The sequence below is a fragment of the Battus philenor genome, unplaced genomic scaffold (genome assembly GCF_028537555.1).
Source record: "Battus philenor isolate CCGP_79_NKW_IND1 unplaced genomic scaffold, ilBatPhil1.0.hap1 SCAF_25, whole genome shotgun sequence".
Lineage (NCBI taxonomy): Eukaryota > Metazoa > Arthropoda > Insecta > Lepidoptera > Papilionidae > Battus > Battus philenor.
Genome location: NW_027181688.1, coordinates 3,176,110 through 3,203,689, shown reverse-complemented (window position 1 = coordinate 3,203,689; position 27,580 = coordinate 3,176,110). Strand labels below are relative to the sequence as shown.

At 33.7% G+C, this 27,580-nt stretch overlaps 2 protein-coding genes and 1 non-coding gene across 3 annotated transcripts in view; 2 read left to right on the top strand and 1 right to left on the bottom strand.

The window, feature by feature from the left end:
- Nucleotides 1-2,341: 2,341 nt before the first annotated feature.
- On the top strand, nucleotides 2,342-2,534 carry LOC137925053 (U2 spliceosomal RNA). Its single transcript, XR_011107636.1, has one exon. It is a non-coding gene; the product is annotated as a U2 spliceosomal RNA (small nuclear RNA).
- Nucleotides 2,535-6,724: 4,190 nt separating this feature from the next.
- Nucleotides 6,725-10,848, bottom strand: lin (protein lines homolog). Its single transcript, XM_068768299.1, has 2 exons — nucleotides 10,675-10,848; nucleotides 6,725-10,456 (listed from the first exon to the last, which is right to left on the bottom strand). The coding sequence occupies exon 2, from the start codon at nucleotides 10,370-10,372 to the stop codon at nucleotides 7,940-7,942; it is 2,433 nt and encodes an 810-aa protein (XP_068624400.1). The 5' UTR covers nucleotides 10,373-10,456; nucleotides 10,675-10,848; the 3' UTR covers nucleotides 6,725-7,939.
- Nucleotides 10,849-11,605: 757 nt separating this feature from the next.
- gek (serine/threonine-protein kinase gek) overlaps nucleotides 11,606-27,580 on the top strand; it is a 61,836-nt gene continuing 45,861 nt past the window's right edge. Inside the window, exons 1-2 of the mRNA XM_068768279.1 lie at nucleotides 11,606-11,695; nucleotides 12,716-12,937. Coding sequence (XP_068624380.1) covers nucleotides 12,877-12,937 — 61 coding nt within the window. The 5' untranslated portion in view covers nucleotides 11,606-11,695; nucleotides 12,716-12,876. The remainder of the gene's footprint in view (nucleotides 11,696-12,715; nucleotides 12,938-27,580) is intronic.

The window sequence follows — 27,580 nt, the reverse complement described above, 5'->3', positions numbered from 1 at the left end:
TATTGATTACTAGTCTTTTAAAATTCAACGAATGTTATGTAGGTATAAATGTGGATAATTTGTCCGAATATATTGCTCTATTAGTGGTATTAGTGCAAGAAAGCTTAGATCAACAATCGAATGCTTGACATTTAAATTGAAACCAGTTTCTAGAGTATACCTTATCCATAGTGACGTTTCATTGTTTTTGTGCATCGTAACCGCTCTAATAATTTTTTTCCCTACGTCAGTATACGTCATAAATGATCTTAATGAAGCGCGTGAAGTAATGTGAGTGCACGAACAATTAGAAGTAGCCTAAAGGAAGTAACAACACCCCTTTATGATCAGCAAAGGTTCCAAAACTGTCTATGGCTCAGACCAGCTCATGTAAGATTTGCGCGTGGGCGTCTTAATTAGACTGAAAAGCAATGGGTCTCCATATTGTTCGCCGATAAGTATAGGACGTGTTTAAATAGTATGTACTAGGGGTAGCCAAGCTCCTTGATAATTCGAGGCATTGTTCGAAATTTGAAATATGTCGCGAGCAGCAATTTAATACGCATTTAAAACACGCAAACGATTTTGTTTTACAAAAATATATTTATTGAAATTATATGACAAAAGAACAAAATATGAGTATAGAAGTTGGATATAATGGCAAACTTATATGACAGCTCTCCTGATAACACTTAAGATGATGGTTAGTTAATTATGATCGGTGTTTGAATTTCGCTAATTTTATGGTGAAATAATAATAACAATTATTCACACCAGTAATTTGTTTCGATTTTCCTGACATAGGTTATAAAAATTTAAATATTGAAATAATTCGACAATCAATTGGAGCAAAAAATAATCGTTCAAAGAACCGTAGGTGGCAGCGAGCCTCAGTTTGGTCACCCTTGGTATAGACGGTCGCAGAATTACATTGAAGACCGTGTTCGTTTTGGGGGCGATACATGTATGACTTGGGATGGAATTTTTTTAATCAGGTGAACAAAATTTGTCTTCATTTACATAGTTCGAAGGCAGAAAGTAATGCGAAAGAGGTTTTAGAAGCTCACGTGGTACCTTACATTGGGTTACCAAGCGAAAATTTTACTATAATGCAAGATAATGCCCGTCTTTTCGCTGCGGCACAAGATGGACAATATTACAAAGAAGATAGGATACATACCACTAATTGGGCGGCACACAGCCCGGTTCTTAATACCATTGAGCATGTTTGGGACCGATTAAAAAGTCGTTTATGCTAGAAATCCTGCCCATAATAGTGGCAGCACTAAAAACAACGATTTTACAAGAACGAAAGAAATTTCCGCTAAATTTAATCAATTTATTAGATAGTAGTAACACGCATCAAATCTCTAGGGACACACAATTTTTATTAGAGTCAGCATACTTAGCGACGCGTAATGTACCGTTTCAAGTCTTCTAGCCTGCCTTAGGTGAGGAAGGTAAAAGAATAGAGCGAACTTCGCAACAGAAGAAAAATAAATTTCTATGTAAAGGGTAGTGGGCAGAAGGGCAGGTCTGATTTTACACCGCAGGTCGGTACTCCCCTGATGGTGGTGGTAAGCAACCGCACGATCCTTCAGGACCGGTCAGGCGGAAGCAGGACACATGAACTTTATGAAGTCAGCATACTTAGCGACGTGTGAACGGCGGAAGGACTGTGTCGCCGGTCGTTTCCGTCGCGTCTACTTGTGTAACTCATATTTGTGTATTAATCAAAGATGGTTTAAACTGTTTTCAAAAGCTTTCAGTCCAACTCCCATAGCCGTAGACCCAAAGGGAACATATTAAACTTTTTTACTATACAGATCTATGCGGAGCCGATTAGAATCTTTAATAAGGGCATGTGGAGGCAGTGCACCTTCTTTATCTTTAACCACCAAAAGAAAAGAACTGCGCCTCAACTTTTTTTAATGTATAAATAAATTTATCAATAAAGTAACAAGTTTTAATTATTTATCGATTGTAATCAAAATTTAGATTGTCTTTTTTGTGTACAAACATACGCTAGAAGATATGACACTACGCCGTTACGAACCTAACGACCAAACCGTGTATGTTTTTAAGGTTTTGATTGAAAATTTATTTAAAAAGTTTGAGTGCTTGGATTTCAAAGGCGTCTTGAGCGTTGATGCAGTTTACAAGTCTGCGAGTGTATTTCGTACCGAAGTAATAAAAAGATATAATAATAGATGGCGCCGTTCGCAATCATGTATATGTTAGGACTCAATTGTGACGGTAGATGGCGATGAACACTTTCCTGAGCGTACCCTTGTACGAGCTGCATCGCGATGTTGAGATTTTCCCAAAATTCAAGACCACCGCAGCGCCGGCGCGTTTCATCATCGCTTCTCGGCCTTTTGGCTAAGATCAAAGTGTAGTATCTGTTCTTTTCAGCTTAATATCTGAAAGTTCCCGCACTGCGGGACCAGTATATTAAACTGATTTTTGTAAAACGACGGGATGTTCGGGGCTCGCTCCACTCCCGTCACGGGTCGGCCCGGCATTGCAGTGCCGCCGGGATCGGCCCATATATTAAAATTGACACTTCTCTGATTGGTGGATTGCTATCGCAGCCATCAGTAAAGTATTGGACTGAATTAAGGATTTAGACCGCTTTCAGCTAGTCCAAAACCGAAATATACGTAGGTAGATTTATGTCCAGAAGAGAGAATAATAAATATAGTCACACATACTATTGGATCCATATAAGAATATTAGTATCACCAAAGGGGATTCGGCTTTTAGTGGGTAACATTGATCCAGTTTTTATTTTACCCTGTAGTAATAATTACTACGTAGCTTTTAAAACCGATAATACGCTTTTACAATCGAATACATGACAACGAAAAGGGAAGATAACGGTACATACATACATGACCGCACAATGTGGAGAGGACTCGCTGCTAAAAGCTATTATTAACTAAGTAGTAGCATTAAGTTAATAGTATCAAGTAGTTAATAAACTTACAAGATATTTACTAATGTTCACACGTTGAATAATAAATTAAAACCAAAGTATTTCCTTACAGGCCACTCGGCTCACCGAGATTTTTAACATGAAATCTAAAGGAGGAACTCGTGCACATTCTTGTCGTATGCACTTTCTTATCACATAAAGAAGAGCCTATAAACTTCGCAGTGAACGTTTTTTTGTTGATACTTTACTATGGGAAAATAGAATACAATATAAATACTATGGGGAAATAGCATTCTTTACTAAACAATTAAAATGCAGGCAAACATCTATTACAATTTTAGGTAATATATACGATTGGTGAACCGCGACATTGTCGTTTAAAAGCTAGTAATAATATTTAAAATTGTTACAGATTTATAAATTGAATAACTAATAGGTTTTATTTACGTCATTATTAGTTGAACCTTTCGTTACCAGTGCCGGAGTTAGCCGGCGTCAACTTTGTAATGTGTGCTTATGTATAGATCCATGTTTTAAGATTTATCACGGCCAAATAAATTACTAAGAATTATCCTAACTTCTATTTTTAAATAATATACCAGTAAAATCTTTAAATATGTAGGACAAATGAAAAAATTCGAACATCAGCTTACCGCCATTCAATGTGCACACTTCGCGGTGCACATGCGCGTCAGTAGCGTCACTTAGGCGGAACGGATTGCGGTGAAAGGGTTAAAATTATTAATCTTCGGTTCATGTTTAAACTATTATACTAAGTGATAGGAATAGACACGTATATTCCTTTATATATCATTTGCTGTCAAATATTTTATAGTAGATTCTGTCTAAAAATAGTTTCAGATATAATATTTTTTTGATAATACAGTAACATTACATATTTAAACTAATTATTGTTTACTATCTGTCCATGCAGACTTTGTACTGTAAACTTTGTAAAAAAAATATTTTGTGTTATCTTTTTTTATGAAATACTGCAGCATTAGGAATAATATAAAGATTTAAATCTGTTGTCTTCGGCCCCTCTGTCAAAGCGACCATCGAGTTATGACGTAACCAACTGAAATAATAATTAATAATAGAAATAAAACCAAATATTGTCATCATTTACAAAAATATATTGCTGTCTGTTATAATAACATCGCTAACACTTACAAATTGCTTAGATTAATCCAAGTGTACATTACTGTGGAGTTTTTTTTTATTTTATTTTGATTATAAACTAAAAACATTCAAACACATTTCATTATATGTATTTGTACTCTTGCCAGACGGTTAAATATAGTACATATATACGAATATATATTTTTAAATATCAATTCATTCTACACCTTATTCGTGGGACAGAGTTGTAACAGCGTTTTTTTTCAGTATGTAAATACAAAGATGACAAATGAAATGAAAGATGAGAAATGTAAAGATGACTTTACATGCGGCTATTTTTTTAATTGCTTAATAACATTCTAAAACTTAGTTATACATCGTTACGTAGATATATATGTGTGTATTTAAATATGTGTTATAGATATTGTGAAGGTTTTTTGTGAAAACACACAGTAATACGCGGGGTGTTTTAAAGTTTAACATCTGTGACAGACTATATTTTAAGGGAACAATGTGGCTGTCGCTGCGTGCGTAGGGAAAGCTGCCTTTTATCTGGATGCACTTATTTGCCTGACTTGGCCCCGGGTTCCGCTAGCATTTTATTGCACCATAGTGCCGTTTGCGCATACTGTTAAAAACAGATACCAATATATACGAAATACTTATAGGTCATATATTATTGTCTTTATAGTTTTATCCGTTATAATAAAATCCGGAAGACATACAATTTTTTTTACAAAAAAAAAATTAGATTTTTTTTAAAATGTCAAAATAATTTACTTTGATTTTTCCTTAAAACACAGTTGCAAGGGAGATGTTAGAAATAATTATGGAAATACAATATTTGAAAACTAAAATACTCACAAAATAAATAATAAAAAGTACCTAGGTATAGCATTTATTATATAGATATGACATATATAGTATTTTATATGTATTGAATTATACTTTTGCAATGTGTTAACTGGTAGATATACCTTAAAAGACATCCAGTTTGATGTAAATCCGCCTCCGTTCATTTGTGAAGTGGAAGTTGTCGGAGCACATGCTAGTGCAACAGACTCCCATTGGGTCCTGAAGGTTTTCGAGTGGTGACCACGAGTCAGCAGACGCGGTGTGGGTAAGCCGCCCATTAGGTGTACCGATGTAGTCAAGATAGCCATGATGACATGATATTGATCAAGTAAATAAATAAATAGATAAATATAATTAATATAAGAACCATGCACACATGAAGATGCATCTGTACCTTATTGTTTGTGAATTTTCCGATTTTATTTCTGTCCGACGAATGAAGGCATAGCGAAAATGATTTTTTTTAATTTTTGCCATACATACATAAAACTATATTTTCTATGTTCACATGAAATTTAATACATAGTAGACGGAACATTTATAGCTGTTTACCGACGTATATACTCGTCGGTATAGGCAATGTTTCAAAGAAAAACTTCACACAGATAAGTGGCTGACGTTACACGAACACATTCTAATTTCTTTTTGAACTTTGAGATTCAGCCTTTCCACACGGGATGACAATAAACGTCTTACAATCTAAAAACAGATGAAACAATATGGACATATACACCTACAATAACAGTCTGTTGCTAACTTAAAGCTAAGTTCATTGTAAAATAAAAAACATTATAATTGTAAAATTCAAAAAGGTACCCGGCAATAGTAATAAATAAATCATAAAGTATAATACGTACAGTATGTAGCGTGTGAGGTTATCAAATCTATAGTGCTACCGACACCGCTGTACCGCGCCTTAGGTATTCGCACGGAGAGACGGGGGATGTATCTGTAGTTACATGCCGTCAACCCGCTTTGCTTCACTAAGAAGGTACAGCAGTTTCTTAAGCACTATAATATGAGCGAAAGCACTTTTTTCACTATAAGTTAAGATAGGTCTATAAAAAGGATATATCTTATAATAACAAATCCAACACTTTACCAAAGCAATTTAAATAAATAACAAAAAATAAAAACAGATGCTGTCAAAAATTTAACTCGCAGATAATTTATACAGGGTACCTCATTAAATTCAACAAAACTCCGTTCACTTGTATATTACAGTTATGTTCATATAAATAAAGATATAATATTAATACTGATTACAGTTACTAATCATATGGTAATTAATTGATGGCGATATATTTACAATGTGGCATTCGATATAATTTAGTTATGAAAAAAAAATGTATTTAAAAAACCCGCATTATAAAAATATAATTAATATATTATACAACCAACACATAATTATAATAAATTAACGCTAAACCTGTCTTAGAGAATACGCTCTTTAATTTGAATATTTATTTCATATCAAATTATATTACACACAATTGCTTAACGATCTATAAAAATATTGATAACAATTTTTTTACGCAAAACATTTTTTTTTTTGTAGAAATATAAAGGCGTGTGAGCACCTATGTTTATATAAGGCACATTCAGTGTTACATTGCAAATATAACGGTATTGCAAGAATTATAGCGATTTTTGCTTTAAATTACTTTTCATTTGTAATTTTTAAATTTTGCAGAGATTGAATATTCGGATAAATATTTACCTAAAGTGCAAGTTAACCATAAAACATTTTACAATGGAAATAAAGAATTGAAAAGCAATTTGCGAATAACAGATACAGGTACAAAAGACTAAGAGAAAAGTCAATTCCGTTAATTTTTATTAGAAACTAATTTTGAAACTACTCCATAGTTTCTAAACATAAAAAAATATATTAGGCGAATATGCATCCAAATAACCGATCTCTGAATTATGTTTCATATGGAATACCGAAAATCAAAATTTAAGGTCACCCTACTAGATAAAAAACATTCGGGAAGACATCCTTGAGATACTCGTGCGATTAAATACAAAATACAATCTAGAAATGTTATAAATAACATTAATATAAATTATTTAAATTTTAATAGCTAAAGTTAATGCTACGCCGATGTATTTGATTATGTTTTGGAATGTAAATGAATTGGCAGTCTTTAGGTATATTTAGAAAGTGAACGTAACAGGTGGTTTTTGACAGAAGTCAACATCACTACCGCGATATTTCCGTTCGTCATTGTTAAATCACGTTTTCACTGTCGAGTATTATACGTGTAGCCACTGAAAGGCAAAAATAAAACATTCTCGCCATCACTGTCACGTGACAATAATAAAAGAATATAAAAATCATATTCCCACAGATTATTAATTATTATTAATCTATGGCTGTAGTCAAACAAAAAGATTTTTAAAAATTGTGAAATGACATTTTAGTAAAAAAAAATTATATTGAAATATAAGAATGCTTTTAAGTCTCGAGGTGAATATAAATAAACCGACGGTTGTGTCTGTATGTGAAAGGAGGCATATCTAACAATAAAGTCACGGTTATTATTGGAGTATTCGTTTGATTACTCTTACTACCGTTAAGTGAAAGAAAGCGACCGCGCATCCGTGGTAGGGGCACCCCGCGCGCCCTTCTCAAGTTATTTGCAAGATAAATCGTGCAGAAACAACACCACTTAATCCGTAACAAAATTACACACCCAAATTATCATGTGAAATTGTTCTCCACAATAAGGCCGGACGTAGCTCGGTGAAGAATTTTCGCGGTACCTTAGTATGAGAATCGTGTAAATGTTCGTGTCTGTAACCATCGAAAATTGTTAATACGCCGGCGGCGAATTCATGCAACATTCACCTTTATAGCCGACACACGTCGGGTTCAAACGCCTCGAGCCTTAATTATAGGTAGTCGGGAACAAAATCGGAGCCACACGCATTGTTATCATATGAATCATTTTACCATCAATCGTGAAAACGAAATTTAACAATAAGTATAAATATAATGATGATATTGCAATATTTTTTCTTTACTACACTTTAAAAAATTCAGCTAAATTCATTACCTTCATATAGACTTTCACATACCTCTAGCAATCTCAATACAGGGCTGATATTATAAGGGAAAAGAGATTTCGACACTAACCTACTTATTTGCAAACGCAACCTTATTAACACTCGCATTGTATCATCAAGACCCCGAGTTCCACCCGAGTCTGCTTGCTGGCATGTTTCTAGAAATTTTGGCCAGTTTCTCCGGACGTACTTCAGAAACCTTAGCAAATACAGCAAGAAACATGTCTCATTGCTAACTAAATAATCTAAAAGAACATCACTGTCATGAGAAACAACTTTTAGAAACTCTATAAATGAAGATATAGGATTCAGCATTGGTATTAGATCGGGATACATTGAATTTCTATAAACAATACCAACTGTTATGTCTAAAGTGCAGACCATTGACTCTATAAGATAATCATCTTGTTCACTAAACAAGTGTATTAACATCTTTGTGAAGGGAGTCTCCGGATGGAACTCTAAACTATTCCGAATGAACACATCAAGTTTCTTTAAAACATCTCTGATTGATCTCTCAACAATTTGCATGTCCTGTATAGCATTGTAATCTGAAGAATCAATGGAACTATCAGACGAGTCACATCTCATTTCTTTCACAGTGACAGCAACCGATTTCAATACTAATAAAGACATCCTTTGCAATGTAGTCTTGTCAACATCACTCCTTAAATTTGATGAATCTTCATTATCATCAATTCCATAACTTTGATCAACCAATTGAATGGTTGATGATATAGGACTTGTTTCAGGGCCTAATGAATAATCTCTAATAATAGTGCATTCATGGCCTAAAAAACCAAATCCGCTCCTACTACTTTGTATTCTAACATCAGTTAATAACCTAAAATCTTTAACATATCTAACAATAGAGTGAGCCAAACAGCAGATCTCTTCAGGAAGAATATCTTGCAATGCTAGAGTTGACCCATAACATAACACCTCATTGAATAGACTTAACAAATGTGAGTATATCAAACCTGGCAGCATTGTATTCCTTAGCAGATCTACAAAGCCCTGTAAGTCCGCATAAAACGGTTTAGTATCTATTACAGAAAGATTAGCCTTAACACTTATTATATTCTCCCACAGGGAGAAGAATGTTAGTATACAGTTTTCAGCATTAGCTAAATTCAGGTACCTTAGTAGCAAAAGTTTCATATTTTTGACTAAAACTGGCCAATGATGTTCTAACGTTTTTATTGTTAGACATTTTATATGCGATGTGTCAAATGATTCTGAGTCTGTCAGTATGACTGTGACACAACCGTTTTCAGTGACCCTTTCTATTCTTGCAGGGGGAGGCTCTGGTGTGACAGGTCGTTCTACTTGCTGATTACTTGTAAATTTTAATACTGGTTCATGTAATTTGAAAGTAACAGTTTTTTCAGTGGATTTCTCACCTGATGATGTTGATGGTGCACCATGAGTTTGTAAATTGGAAAAGGCATTGTGCAAATTATCGGTTCGTGATCCTGATGGGGTTTGGATACTACTACTGCCACTCAAGCTTGATGTACTTCTAAATGGATTATCATCTTGAACATGACTGTTGGCTACCGTATAGTTGTTCTCCTCCAGAGGATGCTGTTCAACATCCTTCCATTCCACTATCCTTTTTATAATATCCAAACTAAAATTAATCTTTTGTACAGTTATCCTGTTAATTCTATCAAACAAATAAATGTTTTCAGCTATCTGTTGAAGCCAGTTCTCATCAACAGTATCTTTTGAGACAATTAAAAAGCTAGCTAAAACTCTAATTGCTACAAATGTAATGAATTTGCTTTTATGATCAGCTAATTCAACAACTTCAGTAATCCAATCATGACGATTCCGTACAAAAATGTCACATGCCTGCATGATCTTTGAACAAATGGTGCCAGTGCTATTCTGCTTTAAGTATATATCAAACATTAGTTGCATTGTGGACAGATAGGTCAAGGAACATGTTAATGGCCATGATGCAATATTTAGCTGCTTATCGAAGAGTTGTGACAATACATTCTCATCATACCTGCATAAACATTGTCCAACAAGAACATTTTGCAATATCCTTAACTCTGTTAACAATTTATCATCTTCGGAAGACCAAATGGGTACAGTGTTAGAGCCAGATGGTATGATATCTATAGAAGGATCACCCGGGAGTCTCAGGATTGACGAACAGTCCACAGCATCTTCGCTAACCGTTCCACTATCCGGTGACTCGCCATTTCTCGACGTGAAATCTTCTGTGATTTCTGCCGGTGTATCCGAATCAAAGATATTCGTGAGTATTTCTTCCGTCGATCTGTCGCAACCATCGTTAATGTCAGGTGCGTCAATCCGTTGCTTTTTCTTCACAGGTTGATCTGAGGCCATTCCTTCATCTGACTTTGGTATTAAATACCCTCGGTGAACCATTAACGCGCGTTGCGATACAGCCAATAGCAAAATTACTCGTATTTAAGTTGCCGAATGCATAATAAAATGCTCACTGCCGTTATTCTGGAAACAAAAAGGCGAATGAGCGTATGACCTTTTCTCAGCTACTAAGTTACGCGCACGACGAAGCTTTTGTCGATTTAAACAGAATGAATCGAAAAATAAAGGTAAAAACGTGGATAATTTACATTAACGTCCCGAAATAAACATTAATATAGTAAGAATTAGGTTTACGTTAAAGTTACAATTAACTTTCCAAAATATTTTGATGGCACACATACCATTGACAGACAACATAGGTTGTTTGAATAGTTTTTTACGTTAGTGGTATCCATAAATCACTTTTAAATATTCACTGCAATCCTTATATAAACACTTTTACACAGTTTTAATTGATACTTTGTAAGAAAACGTACATAATACTCAATAACAGAGTTTTAGACAGAACATCTACTGAATAGACTCCATTACGTACAATGACGCTCTGTCGAATGAGTTACTTTTAACTCAGGAATTTATGAAATATTAACAATTCTTTAAAAAAAATTTTACATTTATAACCTTTTGTGAATTTGTATGTTATTATTTTCAAAATTAAAATACTCGAAAATCACAAGGTCGTTAATTTTCAGTAAATGAGAACGTTTGTTGTTTTATTTTAAACCTTCACATCCGGTACGGTCGTTGCCAGTCTGGTGACTTCTGAATTTAGCAATTGCAACGATACGTAGCCTCTAAGATTTCTGTGTTATGAACAGTAGCTACACTTGTCCACTATCACTTGAAAGTCTAAGAACACAAGATAAATTTAGTAATTTTAAAAGACTATCCAAAAATGGAGTAGAAAGCAGATTTCCTTATATTTGAATAAAACTATTAAAAAATATTTTTTCATAAACTGTTATTCCCCGTACGTAAATAAACCTAAATTTAAGTAAATTTGAAAATTGTTTATTTTCAATAATAATGGACACTATCCAGATAACGTTTTGTATAATTTATTATAAATTTATGAACTGCTTAAAAAAGAAAAGTTATTGATTTTAAAACTGAACCATTATAGAAAAAGTGTTATGAATTTCTATGAAAAAATGGATTAAATTTAATGTTTTAAAAAATGAAGCATTAATATAAATCTGTAAAAAATAAATCAACTATTTGATAGATTTCATTTATGCTCTTTCTGGTAACACTTGTAGTATCCCCAAGAAAAATGTCTGCTTTGCAAGGTTCAGAAAATAAGTTATTTATGGTAAAATAATAGCTGCAGTAATGTTAATTTAATATCCGCGTCGTTATCAGGTGAATATCGGTAATACCAAATTCATAAGTGCAGTTAAAATGACTGTGATGAGTCATACAAGTGTTTTTGCATAACAATCAATAGAATAAATTTAGGTTAAGATCTTTAGTGTTGTATTGGAATCGGAGTAAAAAAAATACTCTTATAAATTGGGAGTCGGAAATCGTTTCATATTTCAAAACTACCTAAGTGAATGTTATAAGTTATATTGAATATAATGAAACGGTAACGTATCAATATGTCATCGGCTTTAAAAGTTCTTTTTTTGGTAATAATTGTAATGCTAAACTCGATAAAGTTCAAATCTAAATATTACGAAAGTACACCAGCATAAACTGACACCTGCAACCTTGTAATAGATAGAAAGCAATTGTCGTCATACAATCGTTAGACAATGGTGAAAATCGTATGTATTTCCTCTCAGGAATACGATAATCAATAAACGCTAACAATTCTTCCTCACTACGCTTCGATCGAAAATATATAGTTGCGGTAAAAATAATATGAGTGAATTATTTGTTACAAATTTTTCTGGGTGTTCTAATTTCGAAGACACCTACGCGTATTTTGAAGATCCGTTCGTAGGGTTTCCGTCGTGCGTACTTTTAAACTATCAAATATTATATCCACTTGGGATGTTTTAATTCTTTCCTAAGATTGGGGAACTGTGTTAGGTACCTATCCTGGAGTCTAAATATCATTCTTATGATGATTTTCTATCTAATTTTTACTTCTACTCTGAGATCATCTGTGTTTTAAAGACTGTCTTCTAAAGACACCTGGATGCTATCATATGAAATGTTAGGAGCATGCATTTCAAAGGTCATTTTGAAGATCTCTCTTCCTTGACTTAAATGTTTAAAGAAACTGATGGGAAACAATATTTAGTTACCTAAGTCAAAGTTTTTTCTAGTGAGCAATATTAGACTTCATGTTAATTGTTAATTTCTAATGTTGCCATCATCAGTGTTGATAGAGAGGACTATATATGTAAACTTCTAATAGGTTTCTATTTTCAGATAAGCCTTAAAATGGAGTACACTGTTGGTACAGATAATATAAGAGTCCATGCACCAGTTTTAACTTTTTGATGTGAATTTCTCTGAACTAGTGTAATGAAGTGCGGTGTATTGTATTATTAAAAGTTAAGTGTGTGAAGCAAAGCCTGTTAACATCCAGGATGTCTGATGAAGAGGATTCCTCGTCAGATAGGGCTTTAGTGCCCATCAACAATGTACCAGGTAAGTCATATTAAATTTTATTTATAATATTTATTGTACCAATTGTATATATTATTCAGAGGAAGTACATAATCAAAATTATTAAATTGATATAGTGATGAATTTAAAGTGAATAGGAGGTGATTTAAAATATTACAATAACCATAACACTTGTATATATTTACATAAGTAAATATTTATATATTTTCCCTACAATCATGCATATTTATACAGAGTGATTGGTTATAGGTGTAAAAGTTTAAAAGGGGTTGATTTATAGCTCATTTGCCAGCAAAAAGCTTTAAAGCTTTTATACCTAATGCCAATAGTTTTGTATAATGTGATCACCATAAAATATGGTACATTAATAATTTTTTTCAATTGGAATGCAACATGCCAGTTATTTTTGCCTATTTTTTTGCAGTTAACAATAATTAATTTTTAATATGCAAGTAATCCTAATTTTTAATGTGTTTACTTACTTTATTATTATTATATTTTATATTTTTTATTATTATTACGTTATATCATATATTGACTGCAAATGAGCTAAACATAGGCACCTTTATAGTCTTTACATCAGTAACCAATGATCCCTTATAAAACATTGTACACAGTTGTTAGCTCCAGTAATTAACTCTAGAAAATAATTAAAAAAAATCAATGGTACATTGTAAAATTTATAAAGGTTGTATGTATTGCTATTTTTAAGTACAAAATAAGTAATTATAAAAAGGTTATCTATAGTAATAATAAAGTTGAAGAAACGATGAGAATTTGTTGTCATAGTAATGGAAAGAACTTCAAGGGACCATGAAATTTATTCACTGTTGTTAATTTGGTTAACCATTACATACCCTGTTATCCAATATCAGATTTACACAGACTCATGTGATATATACTTAACTTGTAATGAATGTGATCTTATTTAATAACTAGTAGATAAATTAAAACCAGCAGAATGAAGCTATAAATGATTTTTATTAAAATTGTCTGTAAATAAATATCAGTGAATAAAAATTAGAATTTATTTAAAAATTGGAATGCCCCAACATTTCCCAACCAAGAAGGTTTTAAAGGTCTTTTTTGATATTTTAAAATCCTTTCAAAAAAAAATAAACTTCATTGTGTATCTAATGGAGTGAATACACATACATTTTATCTTCCTCATAAATATTAGTTAACAAAACAGAGGACTAAACCCTCCTCTGTATGTTCACTGCTTCCATAAATAATATATAAATGTTTTACCAGATATCATTAAAAATCAAATCAGAATGATATTGACATGATACTAATATTGACATGTGTAAAATAATTGACATTGTCACCCAAACCATCAGTTTATTCGTAACATCTAACTTGAGAAGGAAAGAGGCTGAGGTTGCATTCACAACTAAATCACAATTACACAAGTCAAATAATTTACAGTTATAAAGCCCCATTATTAATCTAGGTCTTGCAGCAGCCTGGAACAGTTGTTTTTATATTTCGAACTCAATGATGGAGATGGCCATTCTTGTATTTAGTCTGTCAACACCTTTTTGTAGTGTAAGTTATAAAGCCATGAACTGGCAGGTGCAGCATAAGGCATCTATCCACTAGATGGACAGACAACCTTGTTAGAGTCATTAAAAGATGGTAGCAAATTGCTACCAGATTTTTTTTTAAAGAGAATGCCTATTATTAACTGTAGACATCTGACAGCTGTAATGATGATAAATATGAAGCCTTGAACATGAAATACACATGTTATTCATATTATCACACTGGCTTATCAGATAAAATCTAATCTGTAGTGATATTTATTTCCTATGTAGCCTTTGGAGAGTTAAGCATATCTATTTGGAAGGCATTATAAATTAGCAGTTATTGGAATTACTATATAGTAATATTAACACATTCCATGTGGGGTGTATAGAACCCTCATTGCACTTTCTGTTCAGGCCTTTTTCAGTTTTTAATGAAATAGAAAAAATATAGATAACTTCACATCACATATGTGCATATGTAATGCATCACAAATTTATAACTTTTTGCCGCTAATTATAGCTTTGCAGTATTGAAAAAGTGCAAAGCATATGTCTTAAATGATTTTTCTTAATCTTTAAAGTGTGGGTCATATACACCCTATGTGGACTAAATGGAAAATCTTCAATAATTGCTGTGGCATGGAATGTGTTAAATTCTTCCAATATGATCTCAATTTATGTCATAATATATTGGTTTGTTTCCTTATATTTATAATGTTTTTCCTTATTAATAGATTATGTTTGTACATTGTACAGATCAATAGTTATTGGCGTTATAAAAATAACTAAAATAACAGTTAATCTTGTGACAAAATTCTACATATATTTAAATTTAATAATGGTTGCTTTTTTAGCTTTCATAATATTTTTTGTACTGTTATATTTATATTTCTTATTGGTTTGATATGTATATCTGAGTATTCTAGGAGTAAGATATTCTATAAATTATTAAGAGTTGATGTAAAGTTTGCTTGTAGGTGCCAGGTCATATATTCCTAATGGGGTTAATACTTCCCCTTGGTAGTGGTAGAACTTTTTATGGTAGAAGTCTGAAGAAAAATGGTGGGTTTCATAACACACCACAGTTTTTTAAATGTTTATATTATTATTATTACTACACGTGTAAAGAAACATTAAATCCTTTGTTATAATATAAGCATTATAGATGATAAATATATAGTTTTTTTTTAAAAGGGTGAAAATGGATTTTTTTATGTAAAGACAGGCAGTAGTATATTAACAGTTGTAAATCTATGGATTTAAGAGATAATATTTCAGTGCCGTATTTCTACTTTGAAAGCTGTAGTAGTAAATTTACTGATTTAATACAAGTTAAACACCCGTTAACTTGTTTTAAGTTAAAGAGAGCAAACATGGTACTCAAATAAGTTAATATAATAGTAATGCAGTGTCATTAAATAGCATATCAAACGATATAATGACACTGCATTACTACAGACAGACAGGACACAACAATTACGATTGTATGAATGCTCTAAAATTATAAAATACTAGCTGATCCCGCAAACGTTGTTTTGCAAAAAAAATTAGTTTTTAATTAACAAATGTAAGATAAGGGTTGATCGTAGAGGGGTGAAAATTTAGGTTTGTATGTATTTTTGTATGCTGTATCATAATAAAATAAAAACTAAAAAAATTGTCTAAAAAATTAAAAATAAAATTTAGGGGTGGACCACCCTTATCACTTAGGGGTATGGAAAATAGATAATAGCCGATTCTCAGACATACGGAATACGCATGTAAAATTTGGTAATAATCGGTCAAGCCGTTTCGGAGGAGTTCAAGTTCGAACACCGTGATACGAGAGTTTTATATATTAGATTTTGAAAATAGGCAAATCCTGAGCAACAGTAGCTTAGCACTAGAGGATTGAGGTTTGTGATAGGTAGCAGGTTCGATTGACGGAATACAATCTAATAAACCAGGGGTCGCCAAACTGCGGCTCGCGAGCCACATGTAGCTCCTTGAACGATTTTTATTAGCTTCGGTTGATTGTCGAATTGTTTCGATATTTAAATTTATATAACCTATGTCAGCTCGTAGGAAATCGAAATAAATTACTGGTGTGAATAATAATAATTATTATTTCAACATTAAATTAGCGAAATCCAAACACCGATCACAAATAACTAACCGGCATCTTAAGTATTATTAAGAGTGCTGTCATATACGTGTACCGTTATATATAACTTCTATATACATATTTTTTACTTTTGTTTAATTAAAATCAACAAATTCAAATTTCGAACAATGGCCCGAACTATCAAGGTGCTTGGCCACCACTGGTACATAATTCACACTTTGCGCATCAATTATATAGGATTGACACTGTTCACAAACGTGTTTCCAGGATAAGGCAGTAACGTCCTCCGTATACCATGATACTACATTGCGATCGTAGATATCTTGGGGGAGGCCTATGTTTAGAACTACTTTGAAGAATTGCTCGTCTGATATGGCAGTGGGCGTGGTAAATCTTTCGTGCAACCGTTGGGACTGAAAGGTTCTCGATGTGGGCAAACTACTAGGTGAAGTAAATGAAAGTCCAGTTATGGTGTCGATCTTTGGGGGAAGGTTAAGCTTTGCAGTGGACATTTATTCGTCAATATGATGAAGAAAGTGTACAAAGCTGTCTCTGACGTTATTTTTTAACATTCATGCCGATTACTATTGAACCAAAAAACTTAAAAAATGCAATTAAAAGCCTCTTACTTGTCGCCAGTCAAGTGAAAACAATTTCTTTTCACGCAACATTGATAATTTAGAAAGGGGTTCACTGTAAATATCGAATTTCAATAAGGTGGAAATAATATCAAATTACGTACCGTTAGATACGCGCCGGACTGGCCGGAACGGAAGGCGTTCAAAAACGGAAACTGTGAACTAATGTTTCATTAATAGATTTAAATTTGGTCTAGCCTTATACTGCTATGAAATAGATAAAATAGATAACACTTTGGATACGAATGCCACAGATATAACCCATTGGCAAGTTAAACAGGTGTACTTGTTTTCTTATTACGCCACCTGAAATCCCATTCTTTCACTCGTTCTATACATACTTTTTAATATCACAGTTCGAATTTGGAATTACAATATTTAAAGAATTTATTAAAACTTAAATTATACCAGGTAGTGTACTTTTTTTTAAAATCCTTCCTCCTGTTCGGTGTGGGACAGGGACCTTATAATTTCTGATAATAAGTTTATCAAATACATTTTCTTGTCAAAGTGTAATAAGGTAGTAGTGTATTCTAGAATTTTTTTTGACCCCCGTTTTGGGGACATCTCGTTCTACGCCTATTTACGTGGGAATAGGTTATATTCTATATTAAATTTTTCACTTTGTTTTATTATTTTTTATTAGCTTCTTCCATTTCTCACAATATCTATCTTTCTATCTCTTTCATTTCAGAATTCATTTTATTTTTCTATTCCGCTATTTAAACCTTTCATCCATCCTCAATCACTGCAGTTAGGTCTACTTACTATTTATAATATCACAGATTTTATTTTCATTTTCCTCTTATACATATATCGCAGTTCTTTAATTTATCACGATTACAGTATTGTTGTTTCTTACATTTTCACTTTTTCTGATATAATTAATTCTAGTTCACATTTTTTCTTGTCTGTTTTACTTATTTCTTTTTATTTATCACAGTTTTTTTCATCAACCTGCAGAATTTGAGGTAGAATTTTGTTACTTCTTCTATCATGATGGGGGCGATGGTCGCCTCGTCAATCTTTTTGCTCAACCAGCTCTCGGTGTCAGTTCGGAGCCCTCCAAATGCGGGGCATTCAGCTACCAGGTGGATCACTGTCTGGTTCACGCCCTTATTCTTGAATATTCAAAATGCATCGCGAGAGATAACACGCCAAGTTTAACGCTTTGGGTAACTCGCTTAGTTTGATCGTGCAATATGTTGAAACTTTTGTAACGGCCCTTGAGCCTTACCGAATCGTTATATACGGTTATGCCTTAACTTAAACATTAATGCTGTAAATAAATAGGATATCGTTCATGACATACGGTACTAGGGTTTGAATGCAGTCGCTAAATAGAGTGTTATTCTCAGGATTGCTCTTCGACGTTTTAAAATTGAAATAAGCACGAATAAAAGCAACTGTCATAGTCCAGCAGATTTGAAAGTGGAAGTGGACAGGCCACTGGAACATTAAGGTTCGGAAATGAAGACCAGACTGGCAAGAGCTGCCAAAGACGTCCACCCCCAAGGTTGACTGACAATCTTTTGTGACCACTTTTGGGATATAACAGAAGGTGAAATAAAATAAATAAATAAATGAATCTAAATTGTAAAGTAGCAATCCAGAAGGAGCGGTGAAAGATAAGGAGGTAAGGTATGAAATGAAAAAGAAATAGATAGGCATGGAAAATAATGTCATAGATAAGAAAAAAGAGTGAGAGATATTAAGAAGGACGTAAGAAGAGTGAGAAAATAAAAAAAGAATGTCAATAAATGATTAAGCAAAACTGTCACTGTTAACACAAGACAGCGGTTGTATTAAAAGTCCCCAATCGTGGGCGCAATTAAAAAAAAAGTTTAGTGACCGTGTGCTCGAAGGTCCGGTTCTAATGAAAACCTACGGGAATCTATGTTCATCAGTAGACGGCTGAAATTATGATGATGATAAAAAATTATTTAAATTGAACTTGTAACCCATCAGCTAGTTTGTGTTAGCATTAAGCTTGTCATTATATGAGGTAAAAATGTAAATTTTATTACAAATACTTTAGTACATTGTATAGTTGAGGGTGTTTAAGAAAGCTTTCATGTTTCCAATACTGTGACCACTGTAAACCCAGTGATAATAAAAATGCCAAAGGGTAAATGGCATTTATGCATGAAAACAGACATGAAAACTGGCGCCAGTTGGCGATTTGTACCATTTGAAGTACGTGTTACGAATGCTGAATTACGGTTTATGCCAATTCAAAAGGGATGTCTAGTGCAAACGGATGGGCATACGTCATACGTCGAGACGATGGTAGAAGGAAATTCATGTGGATTCGTGCGATTTTTCAACTTGATTAGTTTTGGGATATCGTTGGGAACTTTCTAAATTTAAATTATCTTTATTTAAGTGTACATTTAGACTCTTTTTTGAATAGTCAATTACTTCTGACTTATAAATAGGTCAGTATAGTAAGCTACTACCAGCTCAGAAAGCTGATCTGAAAAGAGCCTGCCAGAAACTCGATAGTTGCTCTTTTTAAATAAAATTTGACATTTTTTTATGTGTACATTATAATATTAATCATGTAAATAAGTCAACAAACCAAAGTTCCACGCATATCGATCAACTAAAAACTTTAAAATGGTATATTAAGATTTATTTAATAATATACTTTTAATTTAGATTTAAAACTAAGAAAAGGAGGGTTTGAAATGTATTGAACAAATTTTTGTATGCACTCAGATTTGTGATAGTCCAACTTGAGATAGATAAAGCTGTGGCAGCCCACTTGCGATCCTAGGTCGCGGGTTCAATTCTCGGGACACGATGTTATATAATTCACACTTTGTGCATTAATTATATAAGATCGCTTCTGCACATAAATAAATTTCCAGAGGATAGGCAGCGGCGTTCTCTGCGTACCATAATACCACACTGCGATCGCCAAAACGCCTGCCTAGCGTGTCGATTATGGTCAATCCCCCCATAAATATGAGGGAAGCATATTCTTTGCAATTTGCGCCTAAGGGCTGAAATGAAGATACTTAGACCCATGAAGAATTATTCAAGGTTATGAATACCAAATTGTGTGTTAATCTCAATTTTTAAAGTTAAATCTTGATTATGGTAATAGGATAAAATAGACTATATTAAAAACATACGAAGATTGTCATAATGTCAATAATGGTGTGTGCAAGGGGGTGTTTGTTTTTTTGTTCAAGGATGGTAACTGTCGCCATAAAGGCTTATACAGCAGGTTTAAGGGAGCAGTGAGTGCTCAGCTTATACCTGGTTTTCATAACAAAACTCGAAACACTTATTAAAAGTAAATTGATGAAAAAAACATTTATTCAATTAACCAACATTATTTAAATATCATGGCAATGATGTCGCTTATTTTGTTTTCATTAAGGCTATGTCTAAAAAGTGTAGTGAATAATTCGGTGTAGTTAAACTATTATGCCTTTGTTTACCGTAAACTTCTATCAAGTCAATGACCATTTTCATCTGAAATCTCTTGTAATCGGCTGAGAATATATCCTTGCATCCGTATCCCCGCGATGGTCGCTTAATTAGGTTATTTGAAAAATCATCTGAGGTCCTATGCTGTAGTAGATAGCTACTTACTATGATATAAAGTATTTTGGAACTAATAATAACATACTGTACATAAAGTATATTCGAACTAATAATGATAACATACTATATGTAAAGTATAAATATATTATAATTACTTATATTATTGAAATCATCATTATTATAAAATTAAAAATTAAATATAATTATAAAATTAAAAAATAATGATAGTATTCTACACATAAAGTATTTTGCAACTAACAATGATAAAATACTGTAGTAGACAAAGTATTTTGGAACTAACAATGATAATATACTATAGACAATGCATTTTGGTACCAATAATATTAACATACCATACATAAAGTATTTTCGAACTAATAATGATAACATATTTTAAATATATTGATATCATAAAGTATTTTGGAAGTAGTGACAGTAATATACTATAAACAAAGTATTTTAGTATCAGTAGTAATATGGTACATATTACAAGTTTATTACAATGCTTTACTATGTTGGATTACTTAACATGTTATGTTAATGCGAAATAGAAAAAAATGTTACAATTATCTACCTCCGATTTCGTAATCATTCCTGTTAAATGCGCAAAGTGACACAGTTAAGAAATAATATTCATCGAGTGTTATGATAGAGTTGGCGTGAGAACTGTTGCAAACAAAGAGGCGGCTTTTGTTTAGAGAGCTGAATGTGGGGCATGTCCGGGTGATATCAATGTGTGTGGCAATTCTATACTTAGCAAGCACTATGCGAAACCGGTAAGATCAATATAAAAAAAAATTGGTACGAAGGATTTATAAGATATTACCTTATGATTTTATCCATAAAATTATAAAAAAATAGGGGGGCAGTATAGGACCAGCAGCGAGCACAGGCTTTTTAGGATTATCAAAAGGACGAGTTGGAAGGACCTTGCAAGATGAACACTTTCCATGCCATGTGGGGCGTATACGACCACTGCTCCACTTTCCGTTCAGGCCTTCTAAAGTTCTCACTGAAAAACAAAGGATTCTTAAACAAATGACTTGTAGGGTCGAATATAAATAACTTCACATCAGGTGTGTGCGTACGTAATACATATTAAAATTTATAACTTTTTCCAGCTAATTATAGCTTTGCCGTATAAGAAAAGTGTAAAGCATACGTCGTAAAGGACTTTTTTAATTTTTAAAGTGTGAGCCGCATACGCCCCACGCAGCCTGAATAGAAAATCTTCCAAAATTGCCGTGGCACGGAACGTGTTAAGTGATAATAAAGCTTAGAAATGAACTGCATTATTGCTCCAAGGATAATGTCAATGTGATTACGAATAGAGATTTCCGTCTGAATTTATTATTTGCTCTTTTCGGATCAGGGCGCGTTTGAACTCCTCGTAGCTTTAAACTGAAGCATACCGTTTTAAAAGAGTTCAATCTGATTCTAATTTCTATGAAATTGGAGTCTACTGCCATTCTTCTCGCGATGTACACAAGTGGATACTAAATCAGTGTTTCCCAACGTGAGGCCCTCCCTCCAAAACGGTGCAATTTGATTTGTTAAGGTGGGCAATTCTAAAGTTGACTCGAGACGAGTTTAATCCCTTTGCTTTAAATTAAAAAAAAACATATGTTAGACTAAGGTGAGGCAAGTCACATAAAAGGTTGAAAAATACCTCTGAATGATCCTATGTGGGTAATAACATAAATGAATATACAAATGTTAGTCTTAGAGCGATGCCACCCTGGTGAACACCGTCTTCATAGTTATCTTTTCAGTCCTAAGAAGGTCTACACCATAAATTTTTAATAAGACCAGTTGAGTGGCCTGCATCCAGCGTTTCCCTTCGACCTTCACAAAATCACCAGATCACCGTATATGCATGGACTTCCTGCGGAGCGCTTCCTGCTTGTCCGTGTCTTTATTCTAGAACCTTAACGCCTCAGTGGCCATCTGACCTGTGGACTGCCACTTCAATTTACTAATCCGCTGTCTATGTCTTTTTTCTGTCGTTTCTTGTGTTCACCTTACGATCTATTCATTCCTAATTCGATCTCATAGAGACATCTCGAACATAGCTCTTTCGGTGGCATTTTATGCGACTCTGTTCTTGCCGAAAGGCGAAATTGGGAGAGTACTTTTTTGTACTGCAGGTCAACACCTAATAGACATAAGACGTCTTTAAGCAGGAGCCTAAGTGGAAGTATTTATAGGTTAGTGTAGTAGAATTAAAGCATCTATTGGGTATACATCTGACAGTTGTTAGCGTCGAAAGATTTTCGAATTTCGAAGACCTCGAGCTAATAAAGACGGCGTGGGTATGCCCCCCCTACAAGTTGAACCGACGATATAGTCAAGGTCGCGTGAACTCGCTGGAGTGCAGGACCAATCAATACGATATTTTGAGGAGGTCTATGGTTTGCGTGGGCGTTTATAGACTGTAAAGAAGGAACAGTCTGTAAACGTCAAATAAATAAAGCTATTTCTCGTTGTCATAAGGGCCGATTATATAAAAATATCCTGGTAGCATAGGGTTCCGATCGCTTTAGTATACAGGTGTGATAATAAAATAAAAAATTACCCGGGAAGAACTAAACCTGGGTTGAGTTTAGTTCTTCGTACGTGTGAACGTCTTCAGTGACTGGAAAATCAGGTGCTAGTGTAAGTAAGGAATCAGGAGGATAATTTTTTTGATTAATTCGTGGACCATTTCATTCCGCTGATTCCTAACCCAGTACCGAGGAGCTATAGGAACTGTATAAGTTAATACCACTTGCATCGTTCGAAACCATACCAAATAAAGATATCGTATAGGATAGTTTTTTTTAAAAATGGCCCCCGCTATTGGGAGCCTCTCGTACCCTCTATCTGGTGTGGGACAGGGACTTTTTTTTTACATATATTTAATTTTTTCACGACATTTTTTTATTTTCTTTCTCTTCGGTTTTGCATCTTGTCGTATAGGATAGTTGTAGACTCCATACTAGTTGGACCGACGACATACTTAAGGTTAATCACAAGATTTGATCATCGTGGCGATCTTTGGCTTATGCCTTGCAATGGGCGTCTCTTGGCTGTTATGATGATGAAACAGTTATGGGGTGTATTTCATATCATTCTTTCTTTAAAATTAGGATAGAGAACCTTCCTTTACACCTAAACAATCAGTCGGTTATAACCTTTAATTGTTATTTTAATGTAATTTCGCTATTCAGCAACAATTGTAATAAATAGAGTATAGTGCAATTGGCTCGGCACACCTACATAGTTTGGCTACACCAAGGCCGCGATTCAGCCAATTAGCGGGCCCTGGGTGCAAATTAATTAGCATTTTGTAAGCACTGAATCACTCGCATGGTTACGGTGCGCATTGACAATGCGCTCACATTATTGTCCGGCTACGGGCATGGGATATCCTTTTTGATTTAGACGCATTGTTACCGCGTCGTTTCCTGTTGATTGTTTCTTTTCTCCTCTGTTTAAATGACGCGGATTTGGATTGTGTGAAACTATCGGATTTGTAAATTTTAATATTTTAGTTAATACCCGTTTGCACTACACTACGATTCTGACTTTTAATTATAGCCCAATCACTCAAAGGTTATACATATTTTTTTAAAGTTATAATTTATAACTTGCCAGTCAACGTCATGTTCTAGTTTGAATAGTATGACAAGGAGATGAACGTATCTTTTATTTTGTGATATCTGCACGGAGGTCGAATCAGAAATGAGTTCCGTATACGAATGAAAATAACAGACAAGGCTTAACGGATTGTTGAGTTGATGTGACAATGTACAGGCCACACGGCGCGTGAAACGCCCGCCTACTAGATGTACAGACGACCTTACACTTGGACCTATTGGAAATCTATGGAGAGGACCCATGTTCAGCAACGGGCGCCCTATGATTGATATGATGATTAGAGGAAACTGAATTTTCAATCCATACATATATGTAGTACCGCGTATGAGAGTGCATAGATTTTCTGTCTGGTGGGTTAGTAGGTTGGTTAGTGTTAGTATCTTAGTATAAAATTTAAAACATTATGTACAACACTTCTTGCGGCACTTATTCTGCTGTATTTTCCAATAACTGCGGTACGGGTTGTTCTCAACCTTTTCATAAATTAAACATTTTGGCTTTACCTGGTTTTATCTCAAGATTTTTGTCTAGATTCGATAGGCTTTGTTTGGCCCTGAACGTGTTAAAAATATATATACCAATTTGGCTAATGATTGAATGCATTCTTGCGAACACCGCTTGTTACTGCTTTTCAAGAAAACCATCAATATAGTAATCATTAAAATGCGATGTAAACAGAATAACGTTGAACGCATAGAACGTTGCGTCTAGATATTTTCATCAATGACTTGAAATATTTATATACCTTTTATTTGCCAGACGCCCAGGATGTGTTAGCGAAAAGTTTTCGGCACTTAAAATTCTTGTTATAAATTTATATTGCGTTCGACCATTGCGTAATCTTTATACATGCTATTTTATCATCATCACATTAGTCGATCGGTATTTGCCTCCTCCAAGCATTGCCGTGGTGATCGGTATGCTCGCGTTCAGGTACTTCCCCTGACTTTGATTATGTCATCAGTCTACTCCGCGTGGGTAAACCTCCCATGTCACTTCTACCGGCTCGTGCTCGTCTTCCAAGTTCCCCGCCTACTGCCACTTTGCATAAGCCAAGTTCCCCGCCTACTGCCATTTCAGATAAGCATTTCTTCGGGTTACATCGAATGCACTTTACATAGCTCCGAGTTATCTTTAGGTCTTGCTTAAGATACTTAATCATCAGCATTTCAGATGTTGGAATTTCACTGCTGGACATCACCCTCTCCCATAGATTACCAACAAGTAGATGAAGATTTTGTTTGGATCTGGGATCTATTGAGAACAGAACCAGGACTTTATTAGTCCGGTGAAATGATCAAGATTATTCTTATGGAGTCTGGAATCTCACTCAATGAATATATTTAATTGAATTCTCTAATATTTTATCGTGAACAAATTTTAAAATTCTGGTAAAAAATTAATGTTTCTAAATTAAATTTGTGATATAAACAATGAACAAGAAACAATCTTTTATGGTTCGGGATGTACACATATATAATAAGGTTCCACAAGATATCTTAGACCTTCTGTTTCTTAGTTTTGAATCTAAAATTAAAAGTTTATTATTAAAGTAATCCTATTAAAACATTCAAGAGTTTTTAGTTGATCGAAATGCGTGCAACTTGGCTTGTTGATTCATTTACATGATTAATAATATAATTTACATATGAAAATATTGTTAAATTTCATTTAAAAAGAGCGGCTGTTGAGTTTCCGACCGGCTTTTCTCGGCAGATCACCATTACGAGCTGGTGGTAGCTTACGACTTATAATGTTAAAATAATGGACGATTCAAATGCTTACTTAAATAAAGATATTTTGAATTTGTATTTGAAACAATAATAATGACATTACAATTAAAGTAACATGATGGTATTGGTTTTCCGAGTCATCGAACCATCGGTATGTCGTGGATTTATACAAGCATCTGGTCAGGTTTTAATCCGTTTTGTAACGGATTAGTATGTATGTACTCGTTTAGCGTTTTATTTTTTTTAACCACAAATCTATATCCGACGAGTACATAGTTCGACGGATATTTTGATTAGCTTATTTATAGTACATTAAGGTACACCCTATCTAGAAATATTATAAGAAACAAAAACGTAGTGATAATATATTAGGGGGAACGGAAAGTAATATCGTTTCTGTCGATATGTTTTGTGGTGTGATGTGATGTGATTTTTAGACAAAAATTGATTTTTATCGCTCCGGCATTGAAAATTTGTGTACTAGACGGCAAAAGGTTGTTGATAACGAAGGTGAATATATTGTTGATGAGAAATAAAAACATCTTAAAAATGCAGTCGTGTGATTTTAACATAAAGCGGCATTACTTTCCGGTCCCCCTAATATTGAGAAAAATTGTTAACGAAATACGATTAAATATACATTAAAATTAATTATTTTTTACTGTCTTGAAGATTACGCCAAGAAGTTATTGGCCTATCGCACTCTAATAGAGTTTCAGAGTGATCACTTTATACAGGGTGACTAATAAGCTATACATTCATCCCTTTATACTTATGTAAAAAATAATAGTTATAAAAATAATAATAATCATGGAAGAAAATGTTGAAACGGCAATAGAAAAGGTTTTAGCAAAAGTAAATAGTTTATAACAAAATATATCGAGTTAATTCCTATATGTTCACGACATTAAAGTTTTTACACGTATAACTAATCATCCTGTATATGAACTGTATGGGTCTGAATCATATTAAATTCGCGAAACAGACTGTAAAGGCTTGTTTTTGAAAAGTGGTGTAGAAAAACGTTACGTATACCGTCAATAAAGATGCACTTGGAAATCTATTATTGACACTTTAAAAGCCGAATTTGGTAAAGCAGTAGAATGCAGTAGCTTGATCTCGCTACTATCAAAAAAGGGTCAGGATAAGCGTCATTCGCACCATACCACCTTGAACCTTTGGAAACTGCTAATATTTCTTACGCAGTAGTGTAGTTCAATTGAAATTGTAAAAGTCTTAAGGCTCTATACAATGTTCTTCCAACAGCTATTTTGGCCACATCGCCTGTAGACCAGATACCTTCGACAGAGTACTGGTTCTAAGGAAAATATACGGTAAAAGACCACGTGGACGATCACGTACTCGTTGTATTGATGAAGTATACTCAATAATTGGACTATGTTAGTATAGGCATGACGAATGAAGAGGATAAGATGAAGTAGATGTAGCACTTCATCCAT

Excerpts from the sequence above, each read along its gene's own strand:
- lin (XM_068768299.1), bottom strand. The coding sequence starts at position 10,372 with ATGGTTCACCGAGGGTATTTAATACCAAAGTCAGATGAAGGAATGGCC.